The sequence below is a fragment of the Pan paniscus genome, chromosome 8 (genome assembly GCF_029289425.2).
Source record: "Pan paniscus chromosome 8, NHGRI_mPanPan1-v2.0_pri, whole genome shotgun sequence".
NCBI lineage: Eukaryota > Metazoa > Chordata > Mammalia > Primates > Hominidae > Pan > Pan paniscus.
Genome location: NC_073257.2, coordinates 29,623,423 through 29,643,142, shown reverse-complemented (window position 1 = coordinate 29,643,142; position 19,720 = coordinate 29,623,423). Strand labels below are relative to the sequence as shown.

General features: G+C 42.9%; 1 protein-coding gene across 1 annotated transcript in view; it reads left to right on the top strand.

Moving 5' to 3' along the window:
- The window catches only part of RSU1 (Ras suppressor protein 1), a 225,022-nt gene that overhangs the window by 17,174 nt on the left and 188,128 nt on the right, over positions 1-19,720 (top strand). The window contains exon 3 of the mRNA XM_003831179.6: positions 18,553-18,603. Coding sequence (XP_003831227.1) covers positions 18,553-18,603 — 51 coding nt within the window. The remainder of the gene's footprint in view (positions 1-18,552; positions 18,604-19,720) is intronic.

Genomic DNA, 19,720 nt, shown 5'->3' with positions numbered 1-19,720 from the left:
GTGTTTGTGAACTCCAGCATTTCCTTTCCATTCTCTTAGGGCTTTTGTCTCTGCTGACATTACCCATCTTTTCTTGCATGTTGTCTACTTTTTCCATTAGAGCTCTTAGCATATCAATCATATTAATTTTAAAGTCCCAGTCAGATAACTTTAAAATATCTGCCATATCCAAGTGTGCTTCTTTTGCTTGATTTCTCTCCTCAGCCTTTCTTCTTTTTAGAGTACCTTGTAATTTTGTTGTAAGCCAGACATGATGCATTGGGTAAAAGGAACTGAGGTAAATAGGCTTTTAGTGCGAGTTCTCACATTTTTGTAGCTTTTGGTGTCAGAGGGTAAAATTTTCTCTTGTGTTTTCCTCCCCTTTTGTCTTAGATTTTCCCTGTTGAATCCTTAAATACTGTGTGAGCCTTGAACTTCTGCTGTAATTCCGTATTATTTTATAGGACTCCTTCTGATGAGAAGGCATCGGGAAAAGGGAAACGTTCTGTAATCCTGTGCTTAGATCTCTCTAGTGAGCCTGTGCCACTTGGCTGTGACCTTCACAGCTGTTTCTCAACTTCCCCGCATCTCCTCCGCACCCCCCCCCCCCCCCCCCCCCCCCCCCCCCCCCCCCCGCTACCAAATTGAGACAGGAAGGTGTGAGCGGGCTGGAGTTGGGTATTTCCATCGGTTCCTGTTGGTCAGGCTCTGGTAAATCCCAGGTAGCCTAGGCTCTGCTAAATCATTTCTCTGTTTGTTAAGGAGAGCAGAATGCTTTGGGCTTCTTTCACAGTGGTTGCTCTTCTCCCCTTCCATGAAGCACAGAGGGATTTTTTTTTCTAATTTTTTCACCCTTAGAACCTGGTAGGGCTCTTAGAGGTAAAACTCAGCAAAGTACAGGAGACCCCTTAAGACCGGGCCCCCAGGAATTTGTTGTTGTTTTTGTTGTTGTTGTTGTTGTTTTTAATCTCTCAAATTAGTCTACCACTCAGCCTCTGGCAATTCGGCAGTTACCCTTGAGGCATCCCTACCGGTTGCTGGCTCCAGCAGGTATTTCTGCTCCTACTATGCTGTGATTCTCTGTGTTTGCCTGTCTCTAGATTTCGGTATGGTGGTTTGCCCTGTGACCTGAGTTTTCTAATGAATCTATGGAAGAGTTGTTTGTTTTCTCTTTGCTCAGCTTTCTTCATACTGTGAGTATGGTAGTGACAACGTCCAGAATCTCTATTTGCTAACCAGAAACCCGATACATCTCTAATCTGGTATTAATTTTGGAAATACTGCTCCCTGCTTTTTAGAATTTGAACTGTATCTAGATTTTCAGCACCTGTAGCCATTTCCTATGATGCTTTTTAGAATTTGAACTGTATCTAGATTTTCAGCACCTGTAGCCATTTCCTATGATGCAGTCTCTCCTTTAGCCCTCACGTAGTCTTAGTTCTACAGGCACCCCTATCTTTTATGCGCATTAGGAGTCCTTAGGACAATGTATCTCTAGTTATTTTGATTGTCTGAAGCTTATACTCTGGAATATTCCTCAGAAAGGTATCAAGAGAATAATCCCAGAGTTTTTTCTGTGGATACTACATAAAAATTTGTGTTCTTTTTACATGAAAGTCAATTTTACAGGTATAGAGACTCGACAGTTTCTTTTCTGGAGTGTTGTCGATGTGTTACTCTATTTCTTCTGGCATAAAGCATTGTCTGAAAGTCTGGTGATACAATTTTATTTCCTGTAATTTTACTGGAGTATGACTTGGTGTAGGGCGTAGGTCATTCTGGTCTGATTATTTCCCAGGTATGTAGTATGCTCTTTAAAGTTTGAAAATTGTATTAGTCTGTTTTCATACTGCTACAAAGAACGGCTCAAGATGGGTAATTTATGAAGGAAAGAGGTTTAATTGACTCACCGTTCAGCATAGTTGGGGAGACCTCAGGAAACTTACAATCATGGTGGAAGGGAAAGCAAGGTGCCTTTTTCACAAGGCAGTAGGAAGGAGAAGTGCTGAGCGAAGGGGGAAGAGCCCCTTATAAAACCATCAGATCTCATGAGAACTCACTATCGGGGGAACAGTATGGGGGAAACCACCCCCATGATTCAGTTATCTCCACCCGGTCTCTCCCTTGACATACGAAGATTATGAGGATTACAGTTCAAGATGAGATTTGGGTGGGAACACACAGCCTAACCATATCAAAACTTTTAAATACCTTTTATTTCAAGAAAGTATTTTTATTGTGATTTTTAGTCTATGAGCTCTTTCCTTATGTTCTTTATGGTTTTCTGGGGTCTGTATGTTGATCTTTTTGCCCATCTTTAATATTTGTCACTTTTGCCCAGATCCCTGTTCTTGCTTCATTTCTTTGTTTTAAAAGAAATCCCTCATGCCTGTAATCCCAGCACTTTGGGAGGCCGAGGCAGGCATATCAGGTGAGGTCAGGAGTTCGAGACCAGCCTGGCCAACATGGTAAAACCCCGTCGCTACTAAAAATACAAGAATTAGCTGGGCGTGGTGGTGGGCACCTATAATCCCAGCTACTCTGGAGGCTGAGGCAGGAGAATCCCTTGAACTCGAGAGGCAGAGGTTACAGTGAGCCGAGATTGCCCCGCTCCACTCCAGTCTGGGCAACAGAGCGAGATTCCATCTCAAAAAAAAAAAAAAAAAAAAGAAGAAGAAATCCCCACTTTAACTTTTGTTTCTTGTAAAGTATTACATATTGTGTTTATTTGCTCTTATATGTCTTTGAATTTAGCTTTCATTTCTGAAATAATTTTTTTTGTTTCTAATTTTTTTCTTAAGTTTTGTCCCTTTATTGCTGAATTTTTGGAAATCAGATTTATGTTTCTGTTTTATGTCATGTATCATTGTGGTAATGGCTTTTTACCTTGTTTTGAAATAGTCAATTATAGTTTTGCCCTGTTTTCTGGGCATCTTTTTGGTTAGTGAGTTTTCATGGTCAATGATGTTCTTCTACACTTTCTTTTTCCTTTTATTCCATAATAACGTTACGGGATTTGCTCCCAATATTTTTTATGTTGCTCATTTTTAAATGAAATTAATTTTCCTAAACTTTCAGAGGAAGGCTTAGTTCTAGATAGCTTTTCTAACTTTACAGAGCTCTGTCCTCTGGTTGATTTTATGTAGTTTTCAGAAATACAGTGGCTTGCTTTCAGATGACTTGGTTCAGTCCTTCTGCCCACTTTTATCTGGATCTTCTCTATCCTTGGTCTCTTTTTCTCTCTCTTTTTAAAAGCGTTTTATTTTTACTTACTGCTCCTTGTGGAGTAGGGCTACCCTATAGGCAGTGTGCCTCTATCATTGGTCTCTATTATTTCTGTCTTATCCAGCTTTGATTCTAGGCCCTGTCCTGCCAGGGAGCCCTAGGTGGTCAGTTTCCAGGTCACAGGGCCTAGACTTGTCCTAATCCATCAGACCCTACTGCAGGCCCTGCTGTTGGAATGGGCAAACCCTTCCTAATTTCAGCTGCTATTCTCACAGAGGTCTTCTGGGCTTTCTGGTGAATTTGTTTAGCTATTCGGGGGTTCTCAGTTGTCAAGTTTGTTAGTTGCTCCTTGGGTTCTCTCTGCTTTCATCACATGCATGCTGATATCACGCCAATCTTTGGGTTACTGGTAGCTTGTCCTCATCTACTTGTATTTTGGAGTTTTTTGTGGGGACACTTTATAACCTAGTTTTGTTGTAAATTGTGTCCTTGAATTTTTTCTTGCTGCCTAGTTTCTCTATTTTGATGTAGGGCTTCAGGATTCCTAAAATCTGCCATGCTGCCTCCACGTTTCCTGCACCTACACTTTTTCCTCCTTGGTACAGTGGGAAAAATAAGCTTCTCCTCAAATGAAGGATAATGTGTATGTAGTATCTGATGCAGACCAGGTACTCAAAAAATGATCATTGTGATGAACAGTTTGACAATTTCATACTTGTTGAGCAGTGGCATAGTCTGTTTTGAAGCTGCCATTGTGGGAGCTCTGATAAGAGGGGGATTTAGGGGTGAAGAGTCTAATGGGCCTTTGGGGTGAGGAAAGAACAAGAGGGTGAGGGTTTGTGGGTGTCATTGATGGCAGATTTGTTTGCAGTGTTGAGAGAAAGGCGGAGGGAATGGACTGGAGCAGAATTGGGAGAAAAGACATCACACACAGTGAAGACCTAGCGAGGCCCTGGAGCAGATCAGAAGAAACAGACCTAAGTTTGACTTAGGGGCTGATTGATGATCAGTGTCAATCTAGGTGACTGGTTATAGGATTGGAGAAGGCAACACTTGGAGGCCAGGATAAGGGATGACATGTGGGGAGAGAATCAAAATCCAAGGTTAAAAATAATGGTTGAGCTGCCTACGAGACCAAATCATGTTTTGCCTTCGGGTAAGAGCAGGTGGCACACCATGGGCTTCTAATGTTTAGTGACTGTTGAGGGACTTAGAACTCTTAGAGCTCCAAGAGTCATGTGGCTTTTGTACAGGCAGCAGGTTTAGGATTCCAGCTCCTCCTGCTTGGAAAGAAGATTTACTTTTCCCAGGGAAATGTGGGGCCAGGTTCAGGTGAGAAGTATGGGGGAAGGTTGAGGCGGACGCAGAGCGCTGCTGCTCAAGGGGAGAATGGAGAGTCATAGAGAAACGTTTGACATCAGCCCCTGGGAAGAGGGTGCCGGTGCCTCACCTGGGCGGCTTGTTTAGGGGTCCCGGGGGTTGAAGATACACCCGATTTTCTGAAATGCAAAGTGTGCACCGTTAATACCGCTCATGTCTTAACTTTGGCAAAAAAATAACCTATGTACTTAAACTCCTTCTTGTCTTTTGAACATCATAAAATGCCATGCAGTTGGCAAATTGTGGGTGCAACCGGTGGCATATTTGTTTAGCCAGTAAGACAGTATCAGAATTAATCAGCTTCTTGTTTGGAAATGGCTTTTAGGGGGTTCTCTCTGCTTACTAGTTCTGAAATCACAGACAAGTTACATAACCTTTTGTGCCTCATTTTTCTCATCTAAAATTGAGAGGGAAGAAGAGACTACTATTGCCTTGTAGTAGTTATCGTGAGAAATAGGTGAATTGATAAAGTTCTTAGAACTGTGCCAGTCATGTTTTAAGCATTTGGTAAGCATTAGCTATTGTTGTTTGTTATTACCTTATTTTTTTTTATTTTTTATTTTTATTTTTTGAGATGGAGTCTCACTCTGTCGCCCAGGCTTGGGTGCAGTGGCGTGATCTCAGCTCACTGCAACCACTGCTTCCTGGGTTCAAGCAATTCTCCTGCCTCAGCCTCCCCAGTAGCTGGGATTACAGGCACCCACCATCACACTTGGCTAATTTTTGTATTTTTAGTAGAGATGGGGCTTCACCATGTTGGCCAGGCTGGTCTCGAACTCCTGACCTCAGGTGATCTGCCTGCCCCGGCCTCCCGAAGTGCTGGAAATACAGGCATGAGCCACCACGCCAGGACTGTTTTAACATTTTTGGTTCTAGTGAACACATATGTGAAGTGCTCAGCGCAACACATTGATGTAGCGGTCATTACATAAATAATCTTTTTTCTCTCTTTTATTTGTTTCATTTTAAAGATGAGGAATTTGTGCTCCAGAACAATCCAGTGATTTTTCTCAGGATCTCATGGGATGACAGGGCAGGTCTCACCTGCTAGGAACTGTGCATTCTTTGCTTTGCTTTTGTGTCTTATTTTATTCTAGATAGGAAGGAAATTTCGATTCAGGTTTATATTATTTTTATTATGGTTGGAATTGCTGTCATAAAGGACATTGCATCCAGGTGTCAATAATAATTTTCCAGTTTGCAAAGAAGAAGCTCAAGATTTAGAATCTGGAAACCTTGATTGTACTCTGTACTGATTCTGCTGGCCCGTGGAATCTTAGAATACCTTTACTTCTCTGGCCCACTGTTTTCTTATCTATAAATTGAGGAGCTTAAGTTCTTTCATTTCTAGAGTTCCTTTGGCTCCAACGTTCTACAACCATGATTTCTAAAACTACATATATTTTGTGTTACACAAATAAAATAGTTTATGCTAGAAAAATTAGTCAATACAAACAAGCCAAAAAGAAAAAAGAAGAGACAGAGGAGGAAGGTAGTTAGAAGTAAAATAAAAAGGACTCTGGTCCTTGAAGGTTTTATTAACCCTAAAAAAGTTTTCAGGCACTTCCCTTTTAATGGGAGTTTCAAAGCAGCTTACTACTTTTATGTTACAAGTCTGCCTGTCAGAGTTCTCCAGAGAAACAGAATCCATAGGCAATATATATATGGAGATTTATTATGGAAATTGGCCCAGGTGATTATGGAGGCTAAGAAGTCCCATGATGTGCTGTCTGCAAGCTGGAGAACCTGGACAGTTGGTAATGTAATTTAGTGCAAGGCCAAAGGCTGGAGAGTCATAGGAGGGGTGCGTGTCAGTGATGCAAGTCCCAGAATCTGAAGGCCCAGGAACCAGGAACTCTGATGTCTGAGGGCAGGAGAAGATGGATCTTCACGAATTCTCCCTTCCTCTGCCTTCTTATTCTATTGAGGCGCTCAATGAATTGGTTATTGCTCACCTGCATTGGCAAGGGTAGATCTTCTTTACTCAGTCCCCTGATTCAAATGCTAATCTCTTCTGGAAACACCCTCACAGACCCTGGAAAAGAACATTTTACCAGCTATCTGGGTATCTTGTAGCCCAGTCAAGTTGACAAATAACATTCACCATCACTTTCTGTATTGTATCCTAGTGTTTTATTTCATCTCCTTATTGCAGAGGAAGCTCATTGAGGGCAGCAGCTGCATCTCACTCATATTCTATCCCTGTCCCACCAAAGAAGTACAGTGGCTTGCAGAGTAGTTGTAGCTCACCAAGTTTTGTTAATACCATCCAGTGACTGCATATCTTAGGTGGCTTACTATATTTTTCTCTTTAATTCTCTCAGGCATCTTCAGAAATAGTTTTTCTGTGTATTTTTTCCTGGAGCAAAAACTATGTGTTTGGACAGGAGTGATGTGGGCTCCATAATTTAAATACCAGTGTCTTGGGTCTGTCTGTCTTCTTTCTCCTTAATGTCCTGATGGACTCATAGACCCCAATTAGTGACCAGCTCATGGGGGGTTCTCAAGATAGGTGAATTTGCTGCTATTATGTGTAGAAACAGGGGCCATCTTTTTTTTCAGTTGTCATTTATGTTCAATTGTTTTGTCATTGATTGAGAGAGGACTTAATTGTGATTGATAGACCCTTTATCTATAAATAGTAGAATTCAGTCAAGTATTCAAAATTTCAAGTGTTTTGAAAACTTACTACTGAAGAGTTTCAGTAACCCTGCACACTAATTAGTTGTGAAATAAGGAAAAGCTTTCATCCCACAGTGATATTTTAAAAGTTTTAACTTATGAACAAAATTCAGAAGAAAGCTTTTTATGATTCTGGGTGTGTTGGTGAATATGATATTTTTATTATTTATTGATATCAAATATTTTATTGTCTGTCTTCATTTTAATACATTGTCAGAACCTGCATACGTAAGTAGATCAGAATCTGTGTCCTACTACCAAGGGTGAAATAACTTCAGCCATGCGACATGGGCAGGCATTTTAAGCAGCATCACGGAGATGCAGAGCTCAAGTTGGTCAGCATTGCTGCCCGGTGCTGACATCTGGCCAGCTTCCACATTCCTGTGGAGCCTCTGATGAGGGTTATTTAAAGCTGTGGCTGTTTCTAGTCCACCAGGGAACCAAAATGGAAAGGCCATTTACACCGTGCTGTATGTTAAGATCCAGTTAATTCTTTGTGGTCTAGAACTCTGGGATGACTTGCATTAACGTGGCTGTCTCTGTGCACAACTGCCGAGGGTTCTGTCTACAGTGCAACTTGTAGAATCTTGCAGAATTGGAATAGTGCAGCCTGCAGTGCTAAAACAAGGCAGACTCCTTTGAATATTCTAGAAGGTATGGTGGTTCTTCCAGCATGTTACATTTGAAACCACAAGAGGTGTGAAAAAGCCCTGGCCGGGCGCAGTGGCTCATACCTGTAATCCCAGCACTTTGGGAGGCTGAGGCGGGTGGATCACGAGGTCGGGAGTTCGAGACCAGCTTGGCCGACATAATGAAACCCCGTCTCTATTAAAAATACAAAAATTAGCCAGTTGTGGTGGTGCGTGCCTGTAGTCTCAGCTACTCGGGAGGCCGAGGCAGGAGAATCATTTGAACTCGGGAGGCGGAGGTTGTAGTGAGCCGACACTGTGCCACTGCACTCCAGCCTGCGACAGTGAGACTCTGTTTCAAAACAAACAAAAAAGTGATGAATCCTTTGCAGATAGCAAAGGCCTTTTTAGTGGCTTTCATTCGGAATGCACAGTCTGTGAGCTGAACTGGTGATTGCAGTCTAGTTTTTATGGCCAACGTTACAGAACCTTTCATTTAGAGTCCAAGATGGCCAATGCTCACCCATGAGAAGATCTTAGAAACTTCCAAGTTCCATATCATTTTGTGTGTTTTCAGGCCTCATTTCCCGTGTCTCATCCTGGCTTTGTTCGCCCTCATCTGTCTGGATGTAAGTGCCATTCTGTGACACTAGAACTTTTTCCCATCTCTGAAGTGCTACTAAAGGAATCATTTGCTTCCTAATTTGCCAGATTGAAAACTATGGAGACAAGTTCCAGAGTTCCACATCTTTGTGATAAGTTGGGCCACCTTGGGAACGAGTCTGTAATGTCATCTTACAGGGCTGTGGATTGTATCCTGCTTATTTTTCCTTCCTTATATTGTCTACTTTATCCTGAAGAAGAGGAAAAAGCGGGACCTATTTCAAATACTGATACCTGCTTCCATGAGTTATCTAGACATAATGATTCTTTCTCTAGGAGTTTTAGTTTTTCGATTTTTCTTTTTTTTTTGTTTGTTTGTTTTTTTGAGACGGAGTCTCGCTCTGTCACCCAGGCTGGAGTGCAGTGGTGTGATGTCGGTCACTGCAACCTCCGCCTCCTGGTTTCAAGCAATTCTTCTGCCTCAGCCTCCCGAGTAGCTGGGACTACAGGTATGCACCACCATGCCCGACTAATTTTTTGTACTTCAGTAGAGACGGGATTTCACTATGTCCTGAAATCCTGAACTCCTGAGCTCAGGCAGTCTGCCCACCTCGGCTTCCGAAAGTGCTGAGGTTACAGGCATGAGCCACCACATCTGCCCAGTTTTTTTATTTTTTATTTTTATTTTTTTTGACAGGTGGCTCACGCCTGTAATCACAGCACTTTGGGAGGCCAAGTCAGGTGAATCACCTGAGGTCAGGAGTTCGAGACCAGCCTGGCCAACATGGTGAAACCCCGTCTCTACTAAACATAGAAAAATTAGCTGGGTATGGTGGTGCATGCTTGTAACCCCAGCTACTCAGGAGGCTGCGGCACGAGAATTGCTTGAACCTGGGAGGTGGAGGTTACAGTGAGCCAAGATCATGCCACTGCACTCCAGCTAGTTCTTTGATTTTTCTGAATTTACTCCATTAAAATACTGACCACTCCTTCCATGTTATATCCTGTATTAGTATGTTCTCACACTGCTATAAAGAACTACTTGAGGCTGGGTAGTTTCTGAAGAAAAGAGGTTTAATTGGCTCACAGTTCCACAGGCTGTACCTGGAAGCATGGCTGGGAGGCTTCAGAAAACTTATAATCATGGTGGAAGGCGAAGGGGAAGAAATCACGTCTTCGTGATGGGAGCAGGAGAAAGAGAGAACAAATAGGGAGGTGCTAACACACTTTCAAACAACCAGATCTGGTGAGAACTCACTCACCATCATGAGAAAAGCAAGGGGGAATCCACCCCCATGATCCAGTCACTTCCCACCAGGTCCCTCCCTCAACACAAACGATTACAATTCAACATGAAATTTAGGAGGGGACACAGAGCCAGACCCTATCATATGCCTTCCCTGTTTTTCATCTCTGTGCTCAGATAAGCCTGGGATTGACTCCATCACCCATGAGTTGTGTAGGTCCCCTGGGTGCATGGTGTACTCTCTACCCTAAAGCATTTCTCAGTTTGTCATCCTACGATAAGTAACATCTCTTTCTGAACTGCCATTGTCTTTCTAAATCCACCTCTCAGTGTCCATGATTCTTTTGTACCTAGCGTGTTAGGTGGTTGGTCTATATTCTCTGTTCCGTAAGTTGGGTGGTCGTGTAGCTTATCCTCCAAACCAGGACATTTTTTAGAGGGACAGCTGGTATAATCCAAGACCATTCCAGGCTAATCAGGATGTGTGGTCGATGCTGCCTCTATGAGAATCTCCAAGGTAGAGACGGCCGGCGCTCTGAGTGTGATCAGTAAATATCCAGTCAATAAGTGCCTGCGTGAGTCCTTGATTGTCTTTCTTTTGAAATTATTGAACCAACTAGTTCCTTTTGAGCATTTTCCTGCTGATTCCCTTCCTGGCTCAAGAATAAAAAAATCATAAATCACAGGGACAGTGCCAGCAACCTCACCCTGCCCCCACACCCCACAAATGCTTCCCTCCCATTGATTTTGCTTCCCTCTGTTCATTTTGGCCAGATCCAACGTTCACCTAAATAACATTCCTAAAGAGGCTAGAGTAGAATGATAACCAAGGCACTGTAGTATTTAACTGTGCACGTCAACACGTTTTCTTAGTTACTGAGTTGAATTTTGAAATGTATTCTACTCTGAAAATGCCCGGGCAAAGCATGGTTGAATATTGCTTTAGGAATTTTAATAACACTTTGTTCTCACTGCTTTGGGGGAGCTCATTCTGAACGGTGTCTGGTTAGCAGGAGCATTAGAGGATGTTATCAACACAGCAGAAAATCTACTAGGTGTGATTACGGTCAGCAAGGCAGCAGTAGCGGGTCAGTGGTACAGCCTGCTCCCATTTTCCCGACATGTTCAACGGGGGCAGCTTTTGTACTTTTAAATAACCCATTCTATTTTGGTAGACCTTTTCTCCCTTCTTTTCTAACAGCGCAGTTTCCATACAAGACTCACAGTGAACTCACCATTCCCGAGTGGAAAGGAGTGACTGGTTGTATAAATACGTCTGTCTCCACTTGGTCTTTGCCTGTCCGGGCTTTGTGGGGGTCTGTTGATTCTTTCAGCTTAACTGCCTTCCCTGCAGACCCGACCTGGAGTCCTTTGTTGCCCTAAATATTTTTCTCAAAGATCTTTTATTAACTTTTTCTTTTCTGCTTTTGTTTTTCTTCCTCTTACCTACTTTAGCATGTGGCCCTGTGGCAAGAGTGAGAAAGAAAAATACATTCTAGTGGTGTGATCGGGTGAAGCAACTACTGAATTTCTCTTCTCCATTAAAGAAAAAGAAAAGAAAACACAACTTTTAAACTTTTTTAGTTTCTCTCCTGCTAAGTGTTTGTTGAAAGGACATGATGAAATGACTGAAAAGAACCAGTTTTCCCTCATTAAATCTGTCCTCGTGAACCTGAGCTTGTGAACTTTGCACTTTTTTGAGAAGAGCAACATTTTTTTTTCCTTGCTAATTAGTTGCTTGTGCTATTTTCGGAGAAATTAAGGGAAGATGGGAGTACCTTCAGTTTTCTTTTGACTTCAGTGACTCTCAGATGGCTGGTCTGCAGGTGTGAGACACTGCTAATTGTCTGCCAGTTGCAGCTCACCCATCTTTCTTGGTAATAAAACCCCTAATTTTTAGCTGGCACGTGGTCATCCAGAAGCCAGCCTTGTAGCTAGGCATCACTGTGTTACTGAATTTTGATTAATTGCTTGTAAGTGGAAATACCTTGTACAACTTCTTGGAAGTGTCCTGAAGGAGGAAGCCTTCTTTATCGTTTCCTTTTTCCTGAGAGGAATGTAGATGTGATGGCTGACCTCAGGCTGTCGTCTTGGACCTTGAGGTGTGTTTTAGTCAGCTCTGGCCGTTATAACAAAAATACTATAGACTGGGTTACTTAAACAACAGAAGTTTTTTATTCGTGGTTTTGAAGCCTGGAAAATGCAAGATCAAGGTACTGACGGATGCATTGTGTCCGGTGAGGGCTGTCTTACTGGTTTGTGGAAGGCCACCTTCTTGTATCCTCACCCAGTGGAGAAAGAGATCGTGTCTCGCATGTCTCCTCTTATGAAGGCACTAACCTCATTCATGAGGGCTCCACCCTCATGACCTAATCACCTCCCAAAGGCCCCGCCTCCCAATACCATACACTGGGGATTCGGGCTTCCGTATATGAATTTTTTGGGGAAAATTTTCAAATGTGTAGTCCCTAGCAAGGTGGGAGCCATGCATAGGGGATGGCTTGGTAACGGGAAACCAGGGGCCTCTGGACTGCCTATGAGAGAAACTCCTGTTTTGTGTAACTCCTGTTGAGTGTGGTTTGCTCTTACATGAAGCTGAGCATAGTCTTAACTGATACATCTGTGAATCTATTTAATAATCTTGTTTGTTATCAGGGATTTCTGGGGAGATTTTTTTCATGTCAGACTATACATCTCAGGGATAGAGCAGTGCTTTGTCTGGTGGACAGAAAAATCTGAACTCAAAGAAATAAAAATGTGTGAGATTTCTGCAGCATATAAAATCTTAACCATGATGTGGGAAACCACTATCAGGATTCTGTTTAAAAGCCACAAAAATGCTTTTCTTCTTCCCCTTGGCCTCTTTCTGTCCCATTCTGTAACAATTCAGTCCTAAAGCCATTAACTGGGTGTATTAGTTAGTTTTCACACTGCTAATAAAGACATACCAAGACTGTGTAATTTATAAAGAGAGAGGTTTAATGGACTCACATTTCCACATGGCTGGAGAGGCCTCACAATGATGGCAGGAGATGAAGGAAGAGCAAAGGGACATCTTACATGGGGGCAGGTAAGAGAGCGTGTGCAGGGGAACTCCCATTTATATAACCATCAGATCCTGTGAGACTTATTTACTGTCGCGTGAACAGTATGGGGAAACCACCCCCCATGATTCAGTTATCTCCATCTGGCCCCGCCCTTGACATGTGGGGATTATTAAAATTCAAGGTGAGATTTGGGCAAGGACGCAGCCTAACCATATCAGTGGGACAGGAAAACAGAGGCGTTCAGGGGTGGCCTGCGGGGGAGCATTGGCGCCTTGGTGAAGAGAGCAGCCGTGCGGGTTGGGCAAGTCGGGGCCCAGGCAGAGTGAGGAGGGCGTCCTGGTGGAGGTGGCCTGGCATGGAGTTTAGTATCAGGGCAGAGTGAGGAGGAAGGGGTGATGGGGAGATTGGTTGCTCTACATAGTGGAACACGTGTTGGATAATTGAAAGGGCTCGCAAGATTCCACAGCACCTGCTCACGTGAAGACTTAATAAAAGCACAGGAGGTGGTTCAGCTGTAGGAAGAAAGCACAAGCCAGCATCAGTGACCCAAGAGACTCACTGTTGTGGCTCCAAAGGGCACATTTTGTCTCCAGATTATGAACCATCAACACGTGTCCAAGGAATCTTGGTGTCAGGAGAGCCTGGGCAGAAACATCAAGCACTGTCTTCTGTGCTTGGCCAGTCACCAAGCCAACCCAGGCCCTGTGTCCAGGTGTAAGGCATCGATCCGATCCGCACCTCCCTGAATGGTCAAGCAAGCTGGCTCTGGGGACCACCAGGGGCGTTTTTAACTTTAAGCTGGCCCACTCCTCCTTATCTTGATTAAGAATCAGTACCAAACTTCCAGGTGTCCTTGCAGATGAGCACAGAGCTGTCCCGGTTTCACTGTAAGATAACCATTTTATGTAGCTCTATATAGGGGCATTTATTAAATAAGTAAACGGTTTAAAGGCCAAGGAAGCGGAGTTCTCGTCGTTAGAGGAGAGAATTACAAATACGGGAAGGGAGAAAACTAGAATGAGCCCTGAGATGTATTGGAATTGAGTAGATTGGGGTGAACGTAGGGTGTTTAAAAATAGAAGTAGACAGTGAAATCAGTACAGGTGTTAGGAGTGTGTTATTCCCTAGCTCTGACCACTGAGAGGGGACGAGGGTACCTAACTTCCCCCTACCCCAAAGTAATGAGCACATCTAGTGCCTGAATTTTGGCTTATAAATATTATTTCCCACAAAAAGGAACCAGAGATCATGGGATAAATGGCTGATTCCAGGACTGTGGCAGAAAAAATACAAGATGAACCTGAATATCTTGTGTCAGAAGGCAAGAAAGTGCTGCAAGAATGAGGGAACCAGAGATCATGGGATAAATGGCTGATTCCAGGACTGTGGCAGAAAAAATACAAGATGAACCTGAATATCTTGTGTCAGAAGGCAAGAAAGTGCTGCAAGAATGAGGGCGTGTGTCGAAAGGACTAATAAGCCAGCTTGGATGGACTCATACTGGCCAAATCAGGGGCAATTTAACCATCACTGTAAATAATAATGATAGATTATAACCCATCAGCTAAAATAGCAAGCTGCAAAGCCATACAAGTATAACTAAATAAACCATGATCTCCCAGCACCAGTGCTGTTGACCTTTTGGAGTGGACAGTTCTTTGTCATGGGTTGGGCTGCCTTGCGTGATGTAGGATGTGTGTCAGCATCCCTGGCTTCCACCCACTACACCAGTGCTTTACATTAGTGCCATCCAGCAGACAGAGAATGCCAGTCACCAATGAAATTTTAGATTTTCTAGTGGCCACAGTTGTTACAATCCAAAATGTCTGCAGACATTGCCAGATATCCCAATTGTGGGGGCGTGGGGAAGTTGCCCTGATTGGGGATCAAAAGACACAATAAGTTTAGAGTTTGGTGAGGAACAGGATATTGACATTGTGTCAAAGTACCCTTCCTCCTTTTCCCAAATTTACTAATTACAAGAGGGGAAAACAAGACATTGACAATGGAGAGGCCAGGCAGACTTCCGCGATCAAAGTGAAGATCCTTATCAATGGGATAAATGGAAGTCGTGTGTCCTAGGTAGGGTGCCATGACAAGAGCACAGTGTTTCTGCGATATCCCTGCCAAAGATGCTGATATGGTTTGGATCTGTGTCCCCACCAAATGTCATGTGGAATTGTAATCCCCAGTGTTGGAGGTGGGGCCTGGTGGGAGGTGACTGGATCACGGGGGCAAAGTTCTCATGAATGGGTTAGCACCATCCCTCCTGTATTAGGGTTCTCTAGAGGGAAAGAACTAATATTTTATATATATATATATGTATATATATATGTATATATGTATATATATGTATATATGTGTGTATATATGTATATATGTATATATGTATATATATATAGAAAGAGAGAGAGAGAGTGAATGAGTTTATTAAGTAGTATTAACTCACACGATCACAAGGTCCTGCAATAGGCCATCTGCAAGCTGAGAAGCAACGAAAACCAGTCCAAGTTCCAAAGGTGAAGAACTTGGAGTCCAACATTCGAGGACAGCGAGCATCCAGCACAGGAGAAAGATGTAGGCTGGGAGACTAAGCCAGTTTAGCCTTTTCAGAAGCTAAGCCAGTTTAGCCTTTTTCTACCTGCTTTATATCCTGGCCATGCTGGCAGCTGATTAGATGGTGCCCACCCAAAATTAAGGGTGGGTCTGCCTTTCCCAGCCCACTGACTCAAATGTTAATCTCCTTTGGCAACACCCTCACAGAAACACCTAGGATCAATACTTTGCATCTTTCAATCCAATCAAATTGACACTCAGTATTAACCATCACACCACCTTTGTACTGTATAGTGATAGAGTTCTCATGAGATCTAGTTGTTTAAGAGTGTGTGGTACCTCCTCCCAACCCCCCACTTCCTCCTGCCCTGGCCATGTGATATGCTTTGGCTGTGTCTCCATCCAAATCTCATCTTGAATTATAGCTCCCATAATTCCTACATGTCATGGGAGGGACCTGGTAGGTAACTGAAACATGGGGGTGGGGCTTTCCCATGCTGTTCTTGTTATAGTGAATAAGTCTCACGAGATCGAATGGTTTTATGAAGGGGAGTTCCCCTGCATACGCTCTCTTACTTGCTGCCATGTAAGATGTGCCTTTGCTTCCTCTTTGCCTTCTGCCATGATTGTGAGGCTTCCCAGCCATATGGAGTCCATTAAACCTCTTTCCTTTATAAATTACGCAGTCTCAGTTTCGGGTATGTCTTTACTAGCAGTGTGAGAACAGGCTAATACCCCATGTGAAGATGCCTGCTCCAGCTTTGCCTTCCACCATAAGTTCCCTGAGGTCTCCCCAGAATCAGATGCTTCTATGCTTCCTGTACAGCCTGCAGAACCATAAGCCATATAAACTTCTTTTCTTATAAATTACTCAGTCTCAGGTGTTTCTTTATAGCAATGCGAGAATGGACTAATACAGATGAATGAATCAAGAATCAACAAATGACAAATCTCCAGCCTGGGCAACAGAGTGAGAACCCATTTCTAAAAACAAAAAAAACAAAAAAACAAAAAAACATTTAAATCAAGCAAGCATGGTGCTGTGAGCCTGTGGTCTCAGTTGCTTGGGAGGCTGAGGTGGGGTGATTGCTTGAGCCTGGGACGCTGAGGCTGCAATGAGCTGTAATTGCACCACTGCACCCCAGCTTGGGCAACAGAGCAAGGTCATGTTAAAAAAAAAAAAAATTCTACATGGAGGGACATAATACAAAACAATTGCCCCTGCAATCTTCACAACTGCCAAGGTCACGAAAGTCAAGGAAAGAGAAATTCTCAGCTTAGAGGAGACGACAAAGACCTGACAGCTACCTGCAGCATGAATTCTCAACCAGATCCTATTTCTTCCCTAAAATAAATGATTGGGACATTTGGAGAAACTTGAATGGGGGGCTAGGATTAGATGGTCCTCATGTACTGGGTTAACTGTTTTAATGGTTGTATTGTGGTTATGTACATTTTTGCTTGTAGGAGATATACCATAGACTTTATGGGGCATCAGGCCAGCAGCTTAATCTCAGTGGTTCAAGCTGGGAAAACAGGTTTTTGTATTGCATTTTGAACTTCTCTATAAGTTTGCAATGGTTTGAAAAAACAAAACAAAACAAAAAAAAACATGCGGCCGGACTCGGTGGCCCACGCCTGTAATCCCAGCACTTTGGGAGGCCAAGGTGGGCGGATCATGAGGTCAAGAGATGGATACCATCCTGGCTAACATGGTGAAACCCCATCTGTACTAAAAATACACAAATTAGCTGGGCGTGGTGGCACGCACCTGTAGTCCTAGCTACTGTGGAGGCTGAGGCAGGAGAATCGCTTGAACTTGGGAGGCGGAAATTGCAGTGAGCTGAGATTGCGCGGCTGTATTCCAAACTGGCGACAGAGTGAGACTCAGTCTCAAAAAAAAAAAAAAAAGCAAAAGTTGTGGTCAGTAGAAGTGATGCATATTTTCTTCAAAGCGTGCTGAGCCCCAACATCGAGACCCTTCCTGAGAAAAATTTTTGTCTTATCCGTTTAAGGAAAAACCTCTACTGCATTAACAGAAAGTTCTTAAAGAAATAATATTGGAGGCTGGACACAGTGGCTGATGCCTGTAATCCCAGCACTTTGGGAGGCTAAGGTGGGAGAATTACTTGAGCCCAGGAGTTTGAGACCACCCTGGGCAAAATACCGAGAACCACATCTCTACAAAAAATACAAAATTAGCCGGGCATGGTGGCATGCACCTGTGATCTCAGCTACACGGGAGGCTGAGGCAGGAGAATCATTTGAACCTGGGAGGCGGAGGTTACAGTGAGCTGACATTGTGCCACTGTACTCCAACCTGGGCAACAGATTGAGACCCTGTCTCAAAAAAAAAAAAAAAATTGGAAAAATTTACACATACACACACACACACATACACACACACACACGTGTATATGCATATGTGTGTAAATGCTGACACATGCAGTAAAGTTTTAGACCCCAGAGTAGAGGGGAGATCATTTCTCTCTTTTACTTTTGTGGCTCTGTATATATTTTCTTTATTTATAGTTAGAAAAACCATCCTTTAAGCAAACCTAATCTTACTGAGCAGATTAAACCACCATGATAATGTTTGAAGCCAGAGAGCAATCTGCATTTCAAATCAGTGCTTTGAAATGTCAACCAAAATATGTTTAGAAGAAATTGTGAAGGGTTTCAACTCTGATCATCTGATAGCATGGAGGAGAATTTCTGGATGGGCACGGAACATAGCTGAAGCAATAACACTGGCGGCCTTCTGCTAGATAAAGTTTCTGTTTGGATGAAGTGGCTTCAAAAATAATAATAATTAAAATTTTTTGGCACAAGGTAAGGCCCCTGTGCACCTCTGCCCCCTTGGCTGTTCTTTCTGACTGGCACAGATAATTGAAATGGATCACTAATGGCTGGGCAAGCAGGCCGGGGCGCCACGCAGAGCTAACTGGCCCTCGTCATGTTGGATTCTGTGACATTAATCTGATTAGCTCTAACTTGCTGAGCTAATTGCACGGTTAGTTGCATGCCTTTTCTTCCTTTGGTTTAACATTGAATAGATCGTGTTACATGAATCCTAGCTTCTATTTTGGTGAGCGATAATGCTTCAACCTGTGAAAATAACTTTGCCGTTTGCTTTGTAGGAGTACAGGTAGAATCCGGATACAGTGATACATTTACTGACTGACTTTTTTTTTTTTCTTTTTAGTTACCTTATCCCATATCACACAACTGGTCCTCAGCCATAACAAGCTAACAAGTAAGTGATGTTTCTCATTTGTTACAGTTTCTGACGTTTAGGTAATCCTATGGCACTGCTGAGTCTGTTACTGTTTCCTTGGGAGAAACTAATGACGAATGATTATTTGCAGAAACCTTAGTTTACTTTGGTGACACTAAGATGAGAATATTGTCATCCTGTATTTTGTCCTTTTGTAGTTAGCTCTACTTTGAAGATTCTTTTCTTTTTTTTGAGACAGGGTCTTGCCGTGTTACCCAGGTTGGTCTTGAACTCCTGGGCTCAAGCGATCCTCCTGCCTTGGCCTCCCAAAGTGCTGGGATTACAGGCATGACCCGTGGCGCCTGGCCTGAAGATTCTTTCTTATCATGTTTATAAACCAAAGAGATAAAAAATGACATTGTTGCTCTGGAAGTGGTTCCATTCAGAGATAGTAAATGCTATGCTGACCTGAACTGCCAGACCATTGGTGAGCATTTCATGAGCAAAACTTACTTGAAAGCATTGAAAACTTGAAATTATTAGAATGAGTTCTTTGTTTTCATTTATATTTCCTCCTCAAAAGGAAAAGTTTTAACTGTTCAATACACTTTCCGTCCCTGCTTGATGGAGGAAAAGATGCAAAATTGTATACATGATATACCTTTACATCTGCATTTTTCAAATTTTTGAGTCTGGCTTCCCCAAAAGAAAAATTCTGCTGGGCATCCATAGAGCCCCACAGTAGACGTATCTGCTTAGCATACAGTAGGATGAATGCCTATTTTTATATGACTATCTTGTTTGCATGATGTGCCATTTTCTTCGTAGAGCTGTGGCTTTAAAGATTTTAATGACAGGGACCCACGCTCCTTTCCCATTCCTAATGACTGTCAGTTCTTTTTGCTTGCCATTTTTCTTGCAGACTTGAATGATTTTCTAATCATGTGGCAAGAATTTGTGAAGGAGCTTTCCGAGTCCAGTAAAATTGAGCAGAATGTCATGTTGAGGGATTTGTGTCACGAATTTATGTGTGTATGTGCATTATATACAGCTTGAAGCGATGTCACAGAGCTGTTGATTATTGAGAATTAAGAGTGGCAGCAGGGTCCCCTCATGTGCAAGAAACAAGTGGATTAGTCGTTGTTAGCCAAAGCAT